The 20,453-nt window shown below is 39.0% G+C and overlaps 1 protein-coding gene across 7 annotated transcripts in view; it reads left to right on the forward strand.

The window, feature by feature from the left end:
• Positions 1 to 20,453, forward strand: part of CHID1 (chitinase domain containing 1) — a 117,193-nt gene that overhangs the window by 34,262 nt on the left and 62,478 nt on the right. For 4 of the 7 annotated variants that reach the window (XM_074842675.1, XM_074842672.1, XM_074842676.1 and 1 more), the window contains 2 exons: positions 8,279 to 8,380; positions 11,306 to 11,461. In XM_074842675.1, coding sequence (XP_074698776.1) covers positions 8,279 to 8,380; positions 11,306 to 11,461 — 258 coding nt within the window. The remainder of the gene's footprint in view (positions 1 to 8,278; positions 8,381 to 11,305; positions 11,462 to 20,453) is intronic. The other 3 variants (XM_074842674.1, XM_074842677.1, XM_074842678.1) reach the window with 1 other exon arrangement.

The following is a 20,453-nucleotide window of genomic DNA, read 5'->3' on the forward strand; positions in this document are numbered from 1 at the left end:
GTCTTTTCTGTGGACAACTGACAGGTAGCCCTTACGCTCTTTGAAGACATCTGAATTTTACTGTTCCTATCATGAAAACAGTGCAGCAGACAAAGACAGTGCACAAGTAGGGTTGTAGGCTTTTATTTCTGAATTTAAGCTACTATTCTGAATAGTAGAGAATAGTATTGGAAGGTGCATTATCATAAGGCAAAATAAACTATAACTATGTGACTTTTGATATAAGTTTATTTAACAAGCTCCTAAAATCTACCAATGAATTAATGTTATTACAGTGGTCCCAGACTACCTGCACCACTAGAAGGTTCTCCCTAATGTCTAGCCCAGGCCTGCTAAAGTAATTATCTTGGGATATTCAGGCTGTTCCAACTCATTAGAAATGAACTCTGAAATTGTCATGTTTCCATTAGAATTCCCCTTTTTTCATTTGCTCATTCTTTCATAATTTTTATTACTTGGAATGATGTTTCTCTGATTTATCAACAATAAGGTAATCTTTCGTATTACATGAGCAAAATGTGATTTGGAGATGTTAAGAAGATGGGGGTTAGTTGGGAGGGGAAGGAACTTTCATCTGTGCCAACACTTTTAGTGTGTGGAATTGGGAGTGTTCTAAGAGTTCTAAGAGAACCAGATGAAAAGCCACGCCTGGAAGAGTGTATGAGCAGTGATGATTGCACTGGTTTTATGGAGTTACCTTTCAGTCTGATTTTTATTTCTAAGATGGGACTTTCATACAGATTGTAAAAAAAAAAAAAAAGGCAGAAATTTATACTAACTTGGAATCTGTGTTATTTGTTTCTCCCCCAACAGCCTGACCTCAACACTATGGTTCAATGGACTAACATCTTTGATTTTGCAATGTACAGTCCCTGATTTGTCATATTGATCTAGGTTTGAGGACACAAAATCAGATACTGTGTTTAAGCTCTGATTTAACTGAGATTTGGATCACATCACATCACTGCATGCAATTCTTCAGGTCTTGCAACTTTTTGTCCTTAGAAAGGAAATAGAGAAAAAGAATGCTGTATTACAAATACTTGTGAACATATTTGAATACTAAGTGTGCACATTTTCCAAAATTCTTAATGAGTAACATGCATCTCTGTAAAAGCCTTTATATGTTGTCTGCAAGTATGTTCTCACTGAGGGAGAGGTCAGAGATGGAGATCATGCCATGCTTTTTAAAATGTCCAGTCAACTGCATGGAATTCAGCCCCTACTATGTATTAAATCTGTTTTAATCTGTCTGAGAATCCCTCTTTTTTGGTTAATCATTCAGTATGGTCACGTTCTGGTTTTGACAGCAAGGATTAGATCTGTAATTATTGTTCATGGCTTTGAACAGCAGTATTGTGTCAAGGTCCTGTTGTTGACTCGCATGCCTTATCCAATACTATTGCAGGCAAACCTTAATTCTATTTTTAGCACTTTTTCTGAGGAAACAAGGTGTCTGTAAGCTTTAGCTCTTCCATTCTTCATCTCTCTGCAAAAGCTTTTTTAGCATTTGACCAATTTAAAACAAAATTGACAATAGAGTTTTAATAGTATCTGCCACTTCATGAAAATAGGCAGCTGGACAGATGAAGATGACCCATCTTTGTTTTCCAAAGACCCAGCAGTGAGAGGGCATTGTAAATGGAACATCTGTAAGACACTAGAGAATCTAGTTGCAGAACATCCATGGACACCAGGATCCATGTAGAACTGTTTTCTAAATATTTATAGTGGAGAATTACTTGAGTGAGCCGTCATCCTTACAGAGTTGTGGAGAACCTAACAAGAGAGAGGTTAGTTACAAAACTGCCAAGAGGATTTTTCCCGAAAAGAAAATGGTTTCAGATTTAACTTGTTTATGCACTTGACTGTTCATTATCAATACTTATAATTGTGTGATGCACAGGGTAGAGATTTTAGCTCTTTCTCCTATTTTCTGTAGAACAGACTGGATGCAGGAAGAAACGGTGAATTTTTATTCAATGATTGTGCATTAACTGAATTCAGTGGTGTGTGTTCATAAAACACAATAGCGTTATACTTTAGTGCAGCTAACTGCAAGGAGCTATGAAAACCAATAATATCTGATGGTGAAGAAAGATGGGAGAAGGGAAGATTTGCAAACAGTTGCTTTACAGAGAAAACAGAGAATTATACGCAACAAGAAAATTAAGTCATTACTGAGAAGATGCCTTCTGAAATAGATATATACAGGAAACAGAAAATCAATCAGTTTTCCATTATGAAGGACTATTCAAAGACCCGAGGATACAGAAAACTACTCTTTTATAAGAGAGAGAGAAGGTGAGGTAACCAAACAAGTATGCAGTTCGAACTTGCAGGGAATAGCAGTCAGTTACAAGACTTTTTTTTTTTTTTCTTCCTTACCTTATTTCATTTTGAGAGTAATCATAGTGAGACAAGAAGTAATTGAGAATGTAGATTCATTAGAAAATAAATGAAGGTGGCTTGCATGGTTGAAGTATTTTTTCCAGTCTTTCAATATTAAAGTCAAAACCTTACAGAAATACTTATCAGTAAAGCACTAATGGGAATTTTGATACATATGACCATATGCTGTTTGAAAGATTCAGGTAATAGACATTCTAGGCTATAAAACAAACTCCCCTGCACTTATTTTAGATGTGAAAGGAGTCGCTGAGGCAATCAGCTCAGGTGCAGGCACGTTCTACAGCAGAGCAGGGAGATCGTGGCATGCAAGGGGAGGTTTCCTGTGCTGGGGAAACCCCAGGAGAGTGTGGAGATCCACGAGGAGCCAGCAGCTCCCATGGGAGCGGCTGTCGAGGCGTGGGCAGGGCCAGGGTAACAGCAGCCACCCCCCACTCCCACAAAAGGCAGCCCTGGGGAGCACCAGCCACCAGGATGGGCAAACAGGCCGTGACACGGCAGTTTGCACAGGAGGGTGCACAGGGTGGGTGCCTCTTCAAAGGAGGGACATTCCACTGGTTGAGTGGAGAGGCTTGAAGTACACAAAACCCAGCAACAGGGCACTGTTCTGTGACCATCTGCACAGGTCAAGGGCACTCATCCTACCTGATCTTCAAGGCAGGATGGTGGGCACTCATCTGAGAGCAAAGGCTGCAACTCCAGCTGAAGGTTCTGCACCATCTACCCCAGCGGTGGCCGATGTCTCCACGCAGATGGGGCTGCTGAAGCGGATGGCTGCGGCGCAGGCCTCAGGCTGCAGGACGTGTCCAGACCTTTCTCCCGGGGCAGGGACGGGTGGCAGACCTGCCTGCAAAAGCTGTGCCCAGGTGGAGGAGATCCTGCAGCAGGTGGCTGAGCTGAGGAGGCGGTGAGAAGGCTGCGTAGCATCAGGGAGGTTGAGAAGGAGTTACATAGCTGGTTCCAAGTGCAGTGTGCAGTGAAACCACAGCCCACGGCCAAACAGCCAAAAACATCCCCACTGGCACGCACAGAAGGGAGGGGGCCAATGTTGCACAGGAATGGGACCTTGCATTGGCAAGAACCTGAAGGAGAAAGAGACTTCCCACGAAGCCTGAGGTGCCCTTGCAGAACCCCCTCACCATGCTGCAAACTGAAGAGGAAAGACCCGTCACATCAGGAGAAATGCTGGAGCTGATCGAGTAAGGCAGCCTCATCTGCTCCCCGTATAACAACCAGCACAACTAAGAAAAGGCGATGGGTGATAGTAGTAGGCAACTCAATTCTGAGAGGTACGGAGGCACCATCTGCCGACCTAGTGCACTCTCTAGAGAGGTGTGCTGCCTACCAGGGGCTCGAATCAGGGATGTTGCCAAGAGACTACCAAGCCTTGTACAGTCCACTGGTTATTATTTCCTGTTGTTGTTTCATGTGGGCACCAGTGAAACATCCAGGAGCAGCCTGAGGAGTATCAAAAAGGACTGTAGAGCCCTGGGAGCAGCAGTAAGGGACTCTGGAGCACAGGTAGTTTTTTCATCAACCACCTCTCTAGGAATCCTGTTCCAGTGTTTGACCACCCTCCCGGTAAAGAAATGCTTCCTAATATCCAGTCTAAACCTCCCCTGGCACAGCTTTGAACCATTCCCCTACATCCTGTCACTGCGTACAGGGAGAAGAGCTCAGCACCTCCCTCTCCACAAACCCTCCTCAGGAAGCTGCAGAGAACAACGAGGCCGCCCCTCAGCCTCCTTTTCTCCAAACTAGACAAGCCAAAGTCCTCAGCCACTCCTCACAGGACATTCCTTCCAGCTCTTTCACCAGATTTGTTGCCCTCCTCTGGCAACATTCAAGGACCTTCACACCCTTCTTAAATGGTGGGGCCCAGAACTGTGCACAGTACTCAAGGTGATGCCGCACCAACGCTGAATACAGCAGATAATCACCTCTTCTCCCCAGCTGGTCATGCTGTGTTGGATGCAGCCCAGGATGCTGTTTGCCCTCCTGGCTGCCAGGGCACACTGCTGCCTCCTGTTGAGCTGCTGCCCACCAGCACAAACACCTGGGATAATGTCCTATACACATTATGATGGACATTATATCCAGACCCCAGCTGAAATGAATGATTTGTTGTATATATAGTACCCGAGGTGTTTTTTTATTGCAGTTAAAGTGCCATAAATTTAATCTCTGTGATGAAGTTCTCCTCATGGAGCAACTTTTACAGTCCATATAGATACAGATTTTGCCAAGATTAGGTGGCCATTTCCAAACCTGAATAATTGGGGTTTTTGCTAGTATTTAATACGTTTCAGAGGTTACTGTGTTGAACAATGATATAAGAATCACGTAAGAATACGAGTGCATTTAAGCAGAATGTTAAGGAAACTGAATGACATTTGCTTAAGGTATTGAGTTAGAAAAATATAAATGCAAATATCATATGAAGTGTCTGGCTCTTAGAACAGCAATAAAAAGGATTTAGTGTAAGCTAACATAAAAAGAACACCCTTTTCTGCTTAAATTTACTTCTTGAATCCAAATTGTTTCATATTTATAGTGCATGTTGCATAATTTCAGTATATTTTTAGGCCAGTAGGAGCAGATTTCTTTAAACAGCAGATTTCTCTTGTATTCAGTGTTCAGCTTCACTCTTTTAATGAGTACATTTGTTAGACTCCAAATCAGATGTAATTTTTGAACTGTGTCTTACCGTGAACTCGAAGATAAAGCAAACGAAGCAGTTTAGAGGTCAGGGTTAATTCCATGCAAAGAGACTTTTCAGATATATTAAATAATTTGCTTTTCCTATTATTCATGTTCATACACCTGACTTCTGCTGCTTCACATTGTGATGTTGATAGTGAGCAGATAAAATGACCAAGGTTTTAGTCATCTGACAATTTAATATCAAGCTGTCTTTAGTGTGTATATTATACAGTGCTGACACATAATGATGACATTTCTGCCACATTACTGCGTATTTTGGAAATGGTATTCAAGGCTTAGAAGAATGACAGGGTTTTGGCTTAGACTTGGAAACTTTTATTCTTATGGACTTTGCATATTCTGTGCCAAGTCTCTTGACTTTCTCTGCTAGTTTTCTCAACGATGTAGTCACTAGAACATACTTGCCCTTGAGTTAAGTTTACAATTAAATATACATTACACATAAAGATATCAGAATGATTGGAAAACCTCAAAGGAGAAGCATCGTTGTTGAAAATATGTAGTTTTTATCCTTGAGTGCCAATTTTCTTTACTCAGAACAATTCTCAAGGCACAAATCAAATAGTCTTAATTTTGATCCGGTGGACAGTTTCCCAGAGTGCATGACTAGAGCAGAATTCACTGGTGGTGCTGCCTGAGCTGGTGAGTGGTGCTTGCTTTCTGTGAAGAGTGGTGGTGTTTTAACACTATCCATAAATGGACAAAGCATATTCATTGCTGCTGGGTTTGTTCCAAGTTGGAAATTTCCAAGTTGGAAAACCTTGCTCCTCAGATGGCACTCCTTTGTAGCGAAAGTAGTTCAGTTACAAGCTTGCTTTGGAGAAAATGATGACAATACCCATTTTAACCTGGGATTTTTTGTTTCTTTTTTGGGGGCGAGGATGGGGGGTGGGGATGGTGGGGTGGGGGTTGTTGGTGGTTTTTTTTCTATATTCCTTGACAGTATATATGAAAAATTGATGTAGAGGACAAGTCACATGTACAAATTTCATTAAAGTATCTTGATCTGTAAAGCAATCCAATTTGCCCTAATATCTAATACACATTATAATTACTTCTTATGCTTTCCCTTCATGAGTAATCACAATCAATTTACTGAAAATGTGTTTAGCTGGAATTGCGTTGGGGAATTGCTTTGCCTACAGACATCCAAGTTGCCATGACATTGTTTCAAAGATGTCTTTCATTTTCTTTATTCTTGTAGAACAACTGTAGTTTGCAATGGCAATAAATGACAAGGAGATAACTATCCAAAAAGCTGAGGTCCACTAGTAGGTTCCAGAAGTGAAAATTTGTTTTAATTTGTTAAAACCGTGGAACGAAAGGGATGGAATTTCTCCTTAATCATTGTATATCATTGGTTTTGAAAACTTAAGACTTCCAGAACACCACTATGCTTCATACAAATTACAGCTACATAATCCAATGTATGTTTGGTCAGGTTCATTGATCTGACTTGCAAATATCATTCATGCTTTGCTCCCTTATAACATGACAGGTATGTGAAATGGTTTAATCTGCCCCACTTTGTAACCTGTACTCTGTTAACCTCTTTCCTAATGTGATGGAACAGAAAATGTCCTTGTAAACTGATAAATGAATGCTGTTACGCTCTGTCGATCCACTCAGCACATATTGTTGGAGGGAGAATTTGTACACTGATCCAAAAGTGATAAGGGTCAAAATAAGTGATTTTTCAGTTTATTACTTGCATCTGTCACTGATCATCCTTTTGATTTTTACATTTAAAATGGGAAGCGAGTGGTTTTAATGTGTACCCTGTCTAGACAAGGGTTGCCTACTAATTTCTAGATCAAGGAGTGGTTTCTGATATTACTGGGAAGGTGCTGGATTCTTTAGTCTCTCTGCTCTCTAGAGAAACCTTATACAATCCTCCTAAGTTTGCCTCTTGAATGGCAGGGCTGCACCACAGAGTTTGTAGCTGTTAAACCACCTTTTTTTTCTTTTCTTTTATAATGTTCCCCTATGAACCCTGCTCTTCCAAGCTATTTAGGACAATATGCTACTTCTCTACCTGTCTGTCTCATCTTAACGTGCTTCAGAGCCCTCTGGCTGAGGGCATGGTTCTCCTGGCAGCAGCTTCTGCTTTTTAGTTCAGTCCCATCTTTGCAATGTGCTTAAGGCTGCCTTATGTCCCCTGCTGTGCTATGTGAGCTGCTAGTTTGAAGTTAAAAATTCTCTTCAAACAGATTCAATGTTTTCAGGCAACTTGTGTCCATTAATTTTTTCCAAGTTGAATGGTTGAAGGAAGTCAGTAGTCTCTATGAGTTCCAAACTGTCAAAAATACACCCCCTCACCCATGAAGCTAAGGTAGATATTAACCCAGTGCTAGATTTTGTAAATCAAGGATAAGCAGAAAAAGGGGGAAGTAAGAATTGTGTTCCATATTTTATACAAAGATATGCAGAAGGCATAACTAGACTTTTGGCTAGAGAAGGTCACAGAATGGATTTCTTCCCCCCCCCCCCCCAAAAAAAAAAGAGAAAAAAAAGATGTGGTTTTGTCTGCAGAAAAGAGGTTTGTATAGTCTTTTCTAAAAGCCAGCAGTTATATTTGCCTTCTGCTTTTTAGGACTTTTTTGTAAGGAAATGAAAAGAAACTAAAGTGTTTTTCACCAGTGAGACAAACTTTGAATACAGTGCAAGCTGAAATTATTGTTCTTTTTGAGATTAATAAAAAAATTACCCTCGGTTTGTGTTTTTGTATCAACAGCTGCACCCATCCATTTATTTAAGTATGGCTCAGATAACTTAGTTTTATAAGTATCAAAAAAAGTTTGACAGGCCAAGCAATTAAATGTTTTGTAAAAGCTTTTAGAGTTCAATTGATTGCTACCTAAGGCAATTTGATTAGTCCACAGCCCTTATAATCGCTATTGTAGCCGTGCTGGAAATGTTTATTGGGTAAGTATGCTGTGGAACTGGCAACATAAGTAGCATTGAATATTTTTTTTTTCTTAGACAGTTATTATAAGAATGGCACTGAAATATCTTTTCTTGCCACTTCAGAATGAAAGATTTTTCTTACCTGATCAAATCATATGAAACCTGAAGGAGAGAATAAGCCAGGTTATTGTAGTAATTTATGTCTTCCTGTTGTTTTTGTTCTGCTTTGTTTTAAAAGGACTAACCAGCCAGGAATGTTCACAAAGAAAGAATTTGATCAGTTGGCCTCAGCAATAGACAGCTTCAGTCTCATGACATATGACTATTCTACACCACAGCGGTAAGACTCCATCTAATATTAGAAAAAAATTGCTGAAGGAACTGGTTCCCAGTTAAGTCACTATTAAATCTACAGTATGAGTTCATTTTTTTAGTAAAGTGGATAGTGTGTTTTAACTGTATCAGATACTAAAGTTTGGTTTAGTAATTAGGATAGGTGGTTTTTGCACAAGCCAATAGCTCATGACATTGTTTAACTGCAGTGTACCCAGATATTGTGAAAGGCTTTGTACTCAAGCTAAAAAAAATCCTTTTACTAGTTCCATGACACTTACTCTTCTCCAGGCCAAGTTCTTTTGGTTTTAGTTATTGTCATGGTTTAAACCCAGCCAGCAACTAAGCACCGCACAGTGGTTCGCTCACTCACCCCAGTGGCATGAGGAGGAGAATCAGGAAGAAAAAGTAAAACCCTTGGGTTGAGATAAGAACAGTTTAATAACTGGAATAAAATAAAATATGGTAAGAATAGTCATGAAAAGGAAGATAGCAAGAGAGGGAATTAAAACCCAAGAAAGACAAGTGATGCACAATGCAATTGCTCGCCACCCGCTGACCGATGCCCAGCCAGTCCCCAAGCAGCGATTGCCCCCACCCCCCCAGCCAACTCCCCCCAGTTTCTGTACTGAGCATGACATCCTGTGGTATGGAATAGCCCTTTGGCTAGTCGGGGTCAGCTGTCCTGGCTGTGCTCCCTCACAGCTTCTTGTGCGCCTGTGTGCTGACAGAGCATGGGGAACTGAAAAGTCCTTGACTTAGGATAAGCACTGCTTAGTAACAACTAAAACATCAGTGTATTATCAACATTATTCTCATACTAAATCCAAACCACAGCACTGTACCAGCTCTTAGGAAGAAAATTAACTCTATCCCAAATGAAACCAGGGCAGTTATTTAGCACAGTTCTGCAGGATAGGTATACAGATAATCTAGCACATGTCGATGTTGGTAAAATTAGCTTTAAAGCATAACTGACAACTCATTTGCTTCCTCCTGAGGCAGCAGACTGCCTTTTGGCAGCACCGCTAATGTAGACATTCTTGAATATGTTTTTCCATTCTTCCACTAGTTCCTCCCTTGTACTGATACAGCTGCTCATGCAGCAGTTTGTCAAACCAGATCAGGGAGCTGATCTGACTGAAAAATAACACAAAACCCCACTCTTGTACATGAATATTAATTCTCAGGAACTTAATATTTTTAACTGTGTGAAAGTGGAACAGCAATTATAGTTTGAGAGGTCCTTAAACTCTACAGAGACTCTTTACGTTACTGTTCTCCAAAAGCATGGTTCATTTCACCTCCAAATTGCAGGTAAGGATATGCTTTTGGAATTCCTGGGAGATTCCGTATATCTTGCTTCAAGGTGGCTGTCCAGGGTTAATGTTTGTGGTAAACTGGCAGATTTAGAAATGCCATCATTTTTGTGTTTATTACATCACTAAAACCTTTGTCACCTATAGTATGTCAGCATTCTGATAATGTCTAGACAGACGTAACAGAAAGGAACTTTTGTCTCTTCTGAAAAGAATTTATATACCTCCTTCCTATCTCTCCCCAGGTCTGTCTCTACACCTTCAAGCCTAGCAACCTAGGGGAGAACAAACAGGCAATAATGTGTACTGATGTTAGAACAGGTTTTTGTTGCTCCCCTGCTGGAATATGCAGCATAGATGTATCCAGTTTAGCTTTCCTCTAGGTAAATCTGACACCATGAAGATGAGGTGCTAAGGGCTTTTGTATAGGCTATACAAACCCATCTGGAACCCCGAATGCATTTTAAAACACTGTGCTGTAGGCTGCATCTTTCCTGTGTGGCAAAGCTGCACCATGCTTTATGCCATGTTAAAATCACAAGTTCTGTTATGGTACAGTCACATCGTTATGCTTTTACTGGTTCTTTAAATTGCTTAGACCTGAATTGGGGCTGATAAGCTTTTTTACTTGAAAGGAGGAGGGAAGCACTCTTCAGTTCACACCCATTGAATTTGAAATAAATGTAGTTTGAGATGTAATGCTGATGTCTGAGAAAGGATTTGATAAAAAGAATTCAAATCTTTTTCACTTGAATTTGCTTTGATTGGACTGAATTTATGAAATACAGGATAATACATATGTTTTCTCACAATTTTTTTGCCTTTAAATATGAACACAATTTCCAGCAGCATTCCTGTACTGCACATCGAGTTTTAATGGCACAGATATCCCAAAGGCTTTGAGACAGATAATTAGTAGGGAGTAGAAGATGTTGATATTTGTAAGACTAGAATATGCTTTTCCTTTTATCATGTTAGTGAGTGTTTGCAATAAAGCCTGCTCTCCTCTCTGATGAGATAGGAATGGAATGAGGACAATATACTGATACTATTATGTATGACAATTCAGTTACTCTGTGTATTAAAGCTCTACTCTTTTTCTTAATGTAGCTTTTTGTTAGGTAATTGCTTGTTTAGAGTTTTATCCATAAATAAGTGTTAAACAATCATTGAAACCTGTCTTGCTTACCAGTCATTGATTTTATAGTTCTTTCTGTAAGTGGTGGATTTTGTCCCAATATGTTGTGCCAGTTTACAGTAAAAACATTGAGGATGGTATTGGAAAACAACTGAAGTCACAGAGAGTTTAGAGTTATTGTGTGGCCATCATACCAGGCCCAGTGACAGGGAAAATGTGCTAGGTGGAAACCTTTTCTTACCCACTGTAAGAAGTTTTGTGTCCCTTCACCTTAGAAATTAATCACAAAGTCAGAAGTGGGGCAAGCATGTTTTGTGCATCAGTACTTCAAGCCCCTGAAGAAATGTGTAGGTTAACCTTCACAATTTTTGTGTGCCATAATTTGCTCTGTACAATTACTCTAGTCAAAAAGAGAAGGCTGAGAATGAATGTGTACTTTTTCTGACAACCTGTTTGATTTTTGCTAACTTGACAGACCTGGTCCAAACTCCCCTCTTCCCTGGGTCCGAGCCTGTGTTCAAGTACTGGATCCTGATTCCAAATGGAGGAATAAAATACTTCTAGGGCTGAATTTCTATGGCATGGACTATTCTGCTTTGGGAGCCTCTGGGGAGCCAATCCTTGGTGGCAGGTAAGACTTCTCTGAATAGTAAGTACTTATGTATGATATATTCTCACAAAACTCAGAAATTCACAAGTATTCTTGTTTAGAAATATGGATGTGTTAGTAAAATAGAAATGGTGATAAATCTGCACATGAAATAGTAGCTCACCAGATAGAGTAAGTCCTGTAACTTCTCTTCCCTGTGCAGAAGTGCAGATAGATGGCACAGTTATCCTGTCAGAACTCCTAATTTGTGGTTTTCCCTCTTTCCTCTATCCCATGTTTGTACATGCAGTTTGCCATCTTTGTGTTAAAATGTTCTGCAGTATTCTCTTATGCTCTGTATCATTTTTGGGGTTCATACAATTGACCTAAAGATTGTTTCTCTCAGTTCCTGAAGTTCTTACCTGTTACTTTGAAATTTGATACTGGTTTCAAACACCAAGTTTCTTTTGAGTAGAAAAAGCTGCAATAAGCTCACCTGGAGACAAAAATCTATAACAAGATAAAAAGAAGTATTCCAAAGCGAGCCTGAAATTTTGTATTGATTCTCAGAGAAAAATGGTTGTTTTAGTTTTGGGTAATAACAACCTATAATAACAGTGAGCTTTGCAGAAATACAGTCAGGATATAGTACATCGAACTTGAAGAAAAAGCAAGAAAAACAGTGTGAATTTGGCAAGAAAATCAGGTTTGTCTGAAGTTTGTTACTAATTTATAAAATAAAACCAAGCTAAGGGGAAACAAACCTAAAGCTCAAGAGGTTCTCACTTTCACAGGTTACTAAGTTCAGTACACCAGGATATTTCAATATAGTAACCGATTGCTTGGTAGGCGTTGAAATACTATCGGAGGTGGATTGTATAAAGTAAGGGCCTGAATTTTGTGTGTCCATGCCTTCAGTTACACAAACACTTTGTCATCATTGCACTTGCCTCTGCTGTCTTCCTGCTTCACCTTGGTTGTTTGCAGAGGTATAACACCGTAGACACAGTTTTCTCCCAGTGCTGAATTGTGTCCGAATCTGGGTGAATAACAGAAAAAGACTACAGGGTGGGGAAAATAAAGCCATTGCCTACAGTGAAAGGTATATAGTGAGTATATCAGAACAGCTTCTGTAAAATTAGTTGTAGTGATTAGGCAGGAAAAATGTTCAATCATCAAAGCATTGTTGATTTACAAGCCATATTATACAAGCTCAGCACAATTACTGTAGCTTCACTGTAATATTTACAGTTCCTTTTGCAGGTAGGAATATAGCACTATCTAGCAGACTAAAAGGTTCTTGTTTTTCTCTGAACTGCAACTTTTGGAATAATTTTTTCACTTAAAAACATACTGCACATTAGGATGGCATCTACCTTTACTTTTCATAGCTTCTTCTGGACTGTATTATAGTATTCATTCATGCTGCTTTTTGATGAATGGCAAAAATGTCCTAGCTAAGAGTCATGTATGATTAATCTAACTTTTAGCAAAAGATGCTATGTTTACCTGTATGTAGGGCACTGGTACACAGTATGGGACAATATGTTTTACACAGAGAATAGTCCTGTTAACATATTCTTTATTGTCAGACCATGATATTGTAATTTTTCAGATATCTACCAGAAGCAAGGTTCTGGACAAAGTCTTTAAGAGACTTTGAGTTTATACATAAAACATTTATTATCACTTTGCTGCCTTACCTATTAAATGTCAGTCAATGGTTAAGTTTATTTTTCTAGAAATATATTTTTGAGCATGCACAGTTATGTATTAGTCTTTGCTGTATATGTCATGTGTAGTAATGTAATAATACAATAGGTTCAAGGTCAACCAGCTTCAAAATAGGCCAAGTTTCTGACCTAAAGAAAACAGAAAAAAAGGTTATTAGTGTAAAATAAGCTTTCTGCTACTTAATTGATAACAGGCTGTTTGTAAGGAAGTCTTTGAAAACTATCGCTATCGCTGTCCAATTGGATCCCAGAATGGGCACAGCTTGTTCAGAGATGCTCTTCCCCCCTTACCTCTAAAAAAGCTTCCCTCTTATTCTGTTATTAATACTCTGGCTACATCAGGATTTTTCATTCCCTAATAAGACACATGGCTGAGGCTGATCCTATTCCTTCTCATTTTCCTATCTGCCTCATACTACATAAAAAAGCAGCTCAGAAGCTGTGTCCAGTGTAAAGTGGATGGCTTGATTATTTATTTTTCTCACCTTGACTCTGTAGTGAATTTAAGCTTCCAGTTTCTTGATGACTGCAATCCAGTGTTACTCATGGCCTGTAAAAAGTGTTAAAGGATGGAGTCACAGCTCCTTTAAGGCACCCTCCATATGTTGTGGTGATAGTGATGCTAAGCTAAAGTACTGGTATTAAAATTAATTCAAAATCTATTCAGGTAAGCACAGTATGGTGGGTATCAACTTTTCTGTTGTAGGTTTTTCTTCAGGTTTTTGCATCTGAAATTTATTACATGTACAAGTCTCCAACATGCCGGTGCTCCTTGGCACATTGTAAGGTGCACACTGTCTTGTTGAAGCATATTTGTCGGAATCTTACCAACTTTAATGAGAGAGCTGGAGAATTGTAAGCTTCAGTGACAAACTGTGTATTCTCAAGTTGTTTGATGTAAATGTAGTATGCACTTAAATTGATTATTAGTGTGGCTTATATGTAGGATTACATGCAGAGTGCAGAAACCTTTGCTGGGCTCATGTTTGGTTTTTTTCTTTAGGATAGGACTTATGTGATGGAAACAGGCTCCAAATGTAGGTAGATTTCATTCACTGAATTTTTTTTTTTCATTTCGGAAGGTCATAAAACAACTTTCAGTAGAATTCCTATTTGCATAAAATGTTATCTGGTAGTGTTTTTTTATTGCAGAATGTAATCTAAAGGTAGAAGTACTTAGTCACCATTTTGCTGAAAAGATATACAACCTTTCCATGTAATATCTTTTTTCCTTCATACACACCATAAAAAGTAATACGTATATATGTATGTGCTTATGTACGTGTATATATATCTATACTGGGATTAAATTAAATGAAAACAATTTTTCTTTTACAGCATAATGTAGTTTGTCTTTGGCTGTTGTTACAGTAGGAACTACAGTTTATATTTGTAGTAACAATGTGTTCGTCTTGCAGCTCAGTCACAAGTATTGCTTGTTAATACAATGAGTCAATCTCAGAGATTACAGAACATTCTGGTGCTTTAATCAACCAGGTACCATTGTAGTTTAGCTGTAGGGAACCTATGTTCCTGTGTCTCTTTAGTTCTGACATAATTTATATGAAATGCTAAGCCTGAAATAAAGGTGTTGGGCCTGTGATTCCCCAGATCACCTCTAGTGCTTCTGGCAATGTTTTCTGCCCTCTGGCTGTCAAGAATCAGGTGTCTGAACGGCTAAGATGTCGTCATTAAAACTTACCACTGTATTAAAATCCTGTCAGAACATAACCATCTGGTGTTGCTGATGTGCTGCTCTAATGATCAGTTTGTTCCAGCAGGTCCTCTATTGATACGACAACCTGACAGTATTTCTTCTTCACCTCAAAAATGTATGTCTTGGGTAAATAATTCTTCAGTATACCCTGAAGCTTAAGAAGTTGTTCAACCTTTCTGCAGAATCTCTACTTTTGAGTCCATTTTGAGACCTGTAGTAGGTCAGCAAGCCCCTCAATCTCATGAAATTTTAACTTCGAGGTACTTTTTTTGACTTTAGCTATCTGCTCTTCAGAATCTCTCTTAATCATTGGGACATTATATTTCAGTTGTGGTACCCATTGTTTTCTTTTACCTTCTCATGGGAGGTTAGGCAGCAGTGCAGTGGTGTTTTCCATTACATGCCATCTAAAATCTATAGAATCTATGACCTGGGCCAACAGGGAACTGATAAACTTCATTGCTAGCTGTGAATTAAAAGCAATGTAAATCAAAGGCTATCATGTGGCAATGGTGTCCCTTACGTTTAATGAATCAGCCTTCTTTACTGAGCATATCCATGCTAAGTTTAATGTGTTAAAGACATTTTGTCCTTTTTTTGTGTAGTGTTGAAAAAGGGAAGATAGATCTCTGATGTTCCACCCGGCTGTATATAACTTTTGAATATATTCTGCATCCAGGCTGCTTTTGTTCCAAACGTAGCTGTTGAAAATAGATATGTGAATAACTCCATTGTTGTGGGACAATGCTGTGTGTGCTTGCCTTTTATTTAAAAGAATCTGAATAGGGATTTTTATGTTTATTTTTAAACACTTAAGAAGATTGATATAATAAATTGCCAGTTGAAGCAAGGGAGAAACTGATTTGACAATGCATTGTGCTACCCAGAGATAGAAAATAAGATGACTTGCAAGCTATGTGAGGATGTAGAGTTCTACTGAGAATTTTATTGGCTGCCTGCCATTCTGTAAATAGCAGGTAATAAAAAGTGGTACTTAGAAACAGTTAGAGGGGAGCTTTTTTCCTGAATTACCATGGCAGTGTCTTTATTAGCAGCAATTTAAGAATATTTGGGCCAACTGTGACTCATGATTTTGTCTTACAGAAAGTAGCAAAAAACTTGTGCAAGGGATGCTTTTACTCTTCAAGCTTCAAGGCTTTCACAACATTTCTCTTCATGCTGTAGTTCTCTCGGGATTTTCATTGCTTCCCTGCATACCAGGATTCTGTCTCCTGATTTCATCCACTTTGCTCATAGTTTATGTAACATTGGGGTATACTAATATTTCAAATAAACCAATGGATCAATTAGCTCTGTAGGATTGAACATTGTCTTGTTCTGTTGTCCTCCTCTCTGCTTCATTGGAGAAACTGTTAAGCTCTTTCTTCTTAAGTTGTACGCTGGATCAGATGGTAAAATCATGGAAGTGATAGGAGGAAGCTACAAATGGGCCTGGATTTGGAAAGAAGTTATTTCTATATTACAAATGTCTAAATAATTCAGGAGTGTTTCAAGAGGTTTATTCTATTAACTTCCCTCTGGGATATTCTGTTATGTGTAGCTTCCATGGTATATCTGTCCCTCCCTCCCTTTAGGAATGGAAGGTGAGCATAAGGTGTTACCCGAAAGTGGAATACTAGTTAATTAATATATTTTTTATGTATAATTCATAGATAGAACATCTTATGAAGTACAATTATTATCATATTTCAGCTTGTGCAAGTTGTAAATATGATGTTAAATACAAAAGCTGTTATAACTGGTTTTTATGTAAAACACATTCCTTATTTCTTTTGAAATGAAGGAAAGGTGCCTTATATTTATTAGGCACATGATTGGTTCTGAAGTTCAGTTTTACAATGGCATATTGGCTGTGGGTGAGTGTGTACATCTCAGTGCATCTGTTTCAAAAAAATGTAGTTAGTTGAAAAAAATTTAGTCAGTTGTGATGTGCATTTTAAATGGTGGGCATATTGCTGTGAAATGTGCTCTTCTCTGTCTCTCAGGATCTTTTTTAATAGTAAATTTGCCACAGGCAATATTTAGGCAATCAAATGTTGTCTAACGATTAGAAGATAGCATGATGGAATTGGGAAAAATACTTCTGTGGTTTAAAACAAACAAAGGGGAAAGCCAGAAACCTTTAGTTTAATTTAAATTTACTTAGGTTCATAGATTTGCATGTGAGTGTCTGCACCCAGTGTAAAGTGAAAGAAACTAATTGCTTTGGAAGCCTTATTTGTGCTTGTGAGATCACTAGTGGTGGATCTAAAACCACCACTAGCCCTGACTGAATCTCTGCAAATACATGGGAATTAACAAACAACATAGAACAGGTAACACTATGTGTGTGTCCAGATTCCTCCGCTGTTAGTCCCTTACTCCTGTTGCTCCATCCTATCTCATGTTCAGTGCTGAAAGGATAATGATTAATTTTTGCCTGGTGTTGACTGTCCCTCACAACATACTCCTTGTGTTCAGTTCCACTGCAAATCGATCGGGAATGAGTGTGAAAAGGGCCCCCTGAAAGTGCTTAGTGTCTTTATATGAGTTATCCCGGAGCTGGCTAAGTGCACTGTGCTGACCTGTTGGATCGTGTGCAGTTTAGATTCCTCTGGGAAGCTTCTGGTTCTGAAAGCATGAAGTCCTCCTCTTTTTGAGCCAAAAGACAGCAGCCTGGATGAAGTTTATCAGTTGCCCTGGGACCTAGCCACTACTGACAGGGATGCATGGACTAAAGTGCTGGCTCCAGGCAGCTGGATATTTTATTTCTAACCTGGGAGAGTTTGTGACCTTTTCCTGAGAAGAAGACATCCTGAGGTTTGGGTTTGGTTTTTTGTTTGTGGTTTGGTTTTGTTTTTCTTGGGTCTGTGTCGTGTCCCCCCTGTCCCTGACTGTTTTATGTCTAAATTACTTCCCCCATTGCTTTTGAGGAGGTGGACCACTTCTTTGTTGATGAGTGTGTCTGATGATTGAAAAATTGGGCTGGCTTGAAAAATAATGGAATGCATGTTTCTGAATACAGATCCTGTAAGACACGTCTTGTTTATCTTGCAACTTAAATAGAGCCATACTCTGATTGTGTGTTCTCTTTACTAGAACGTTGACAGTAATGAGATCATTTGTATTTTGTTGAAGGAGGGGCATTGTTTGATGTGTAGTGTATGCTTGGATTTTTTTAACAGACAGGCTTTTCTTTTGTCTTGAAAGAAGCTTGGCGTGTTTGTAATCTTAAACTGATTTTGCAATCTTCATTACCTAATTTTAACATTAGTCCGTTCAGTGAATTGAATTGCCATGATTGCTGAGGAAGCGGTCAGAATTAAAACCAAGATATAGACCTGTTGAAACTAATCTGAATATCATCAGCATAGGTTTAAAAGTTGGAATGAACTTTCTCAGTAACTCAGATATAATTTCAGTTGGTTGAATATATAGGAAGACAATTATATACTCCTTCATTTGCTGAAGAGCACCGCTTTCAAAGCTTTATTTAGCAAGCTCTAAAACTTAGGGTAAATCCTGATAGAGCACAGTTCTTTGCTTTTTTTTCCTGATCTGCTAAAGTTATGTCTTCATTACTTGGCTATGTGTATGATGTCAAGCAGACTGGCACAAAGGTGGTGGCTGGGGACACAGTGCTGAGACAATGGGTCTTTGGGGCTTTTTTGTTCGGGATGACTCTAGTCTGGTCCTATGGACTGAAACTCACTAGCAGTTAGAGTGCCTCTTCTGCTGCTGTTTCATCCCAAAAACCCCATCCATTTCATGCACTCTGAGACTCCTCCATGATGCAGACCAAAGTGTGGTGTTAGTTTTTCTTCTAAAAGCTCAATCCTGATGTGAACTAGAAGTTTGATGTGGGCAGAATCATACAGTCTAAATGCCACCTTTCATTTTGAAACAATGCTTTTAAACAATATAGTTAAGAAAAAGGTAAAGTTATAAAACATATTGATTACTCTTTTTATAAGGCAGTGGAAAAAATTCTGTAAGAATATTGTAACATTTCTCAGGGCTGTTTCTTATGCACAGTTGTTTTGGAGGGCAAGAATAAATGTGCATGTTTATTACAGTTTTAGAGAAAAGTAGCAATGCAGCAACAAAGTACGCAGAGTGATTTAATACCTGATGGAAGGACTTGGTAACTGAGTCAAGAGCCAGCATGGAAATATGTAAGACTTAGGAATAAGCTTGGAGCCTTGAAGTAGTACTTACAGTAATAGAGCATATAGCTACACAGTCTTTGAAGTAATAGAAGTACAAGTATGTTCCACAACATTAACAGCTTTTGATTTGTGCAAACAGCCTGTTTATACTAGGAGTTATACAGCAGGTGATTGAATGAGGTTTCTGGTGATAACATTCAGTAGCAGTATAAGTTCCAATAAATTTTTTCTTTACATTTTTATGAGATATAACACCAGGAAGTAGAGGGAGGTGAGGTTTCCCCCCCCCTAAATTACTTCATGCCTATTTTGGGAAAATGGATCTAGAAATGCTGAGTAATACATTTTAGCTAAAATAGTTTTTTGATTTTATGCTCTAAAAATAGGAGAGCTTCATTTCAGAATGGTACTGAAACGTAGTGTTGTTCATGGCTAAAATGGAACTCAAGGCAGACTCTGATACTTAATCTACTTTTAGGAAGAAAATACAGTATTATAAAAATTACTACAAATGAGTTATTTGGAAACTCAATGAAATTACAAGATTATGCCCCAAATATATCTATATATCCTAAGTAGTTACCTCTTCCTGACAATTTTATGTATGTCATTTACATGTTAAAATCAAATGTTGGTTTTGTTACCCTATTTGGGAAAGAAACTGTCTTTGAAAAACCTAAAAATCTCTCCATATACCACATCTTTGTAAACCTTTTGCAAATAACTTTTGCCTTTTGTAATTTACCTGACATTAAGGTTGGGGAGGGGAAAGAAAATTCCTCTAGAAAGGTATTTCATGTAAAGTTCAAGGTAGCTGTATTGCTAGGCTTAGAGCAGGTACATGCACTTTCCTCTTTGTGAGTGAGGACGCTGATTGGGCAAGAGGGTTAAAATGGAGTCGGTAAGTTCTGTGACCCAATTTCTCTAAGACTGTGGATAGTCCTACTGCCAGCCTCAACTACAGGGTGGGGGTGTAGATGGCAGCTGGTGCTTGCAGTCTTGAATATAAAATTATCTACTATAGTGGTTAAAACCCAGGGGAGGTCGTCTTATCAAATTTACCAAAATTTAGGGCCAGCCTAGAGAAGAAAAGGCTTTAGGGAGACCTTATAGCAGCCTCCCAGTACTTAAAGAGGGCTACAGGAAAGCTGGGGAGGGACTCTTGATCAGGGGTGTAGGGATAGGATGAGGGGTAACAGTTTTAAACTATTTAGACTAGATATAAGGAAGAAATTCTTGACTGTGAGGGTGATGAGGCACTGGCACCATTTGCCCAGAGAAGTTGTGGCTGCCCCCTCCCTGGAAGGGTTCAAGGCCAGGTTGGATGGGGCTTTGGGCAACCTGGGCTAGTAGAAGGTGTCCCTGCCCATGGCAGGGGGGCTGGAACTAGATGATCTTTAAGGTCCCTTCCAACC

Source organism: Strix aluco, chromosome 16, assembly GCF_031877795.1.
Source record: "Strix aluco isolate bStrAlu1 chromosome 16, bStrAlu1.hap1, whole genome shotgun sequence".
In the NCBI taxonomy this organism is placed as follows: domain Eukaryota; kingdom Metazoa; phylum Chordata; class Aves; order Strigiformes; family Strigidae; genus Strix; species Strix aluco.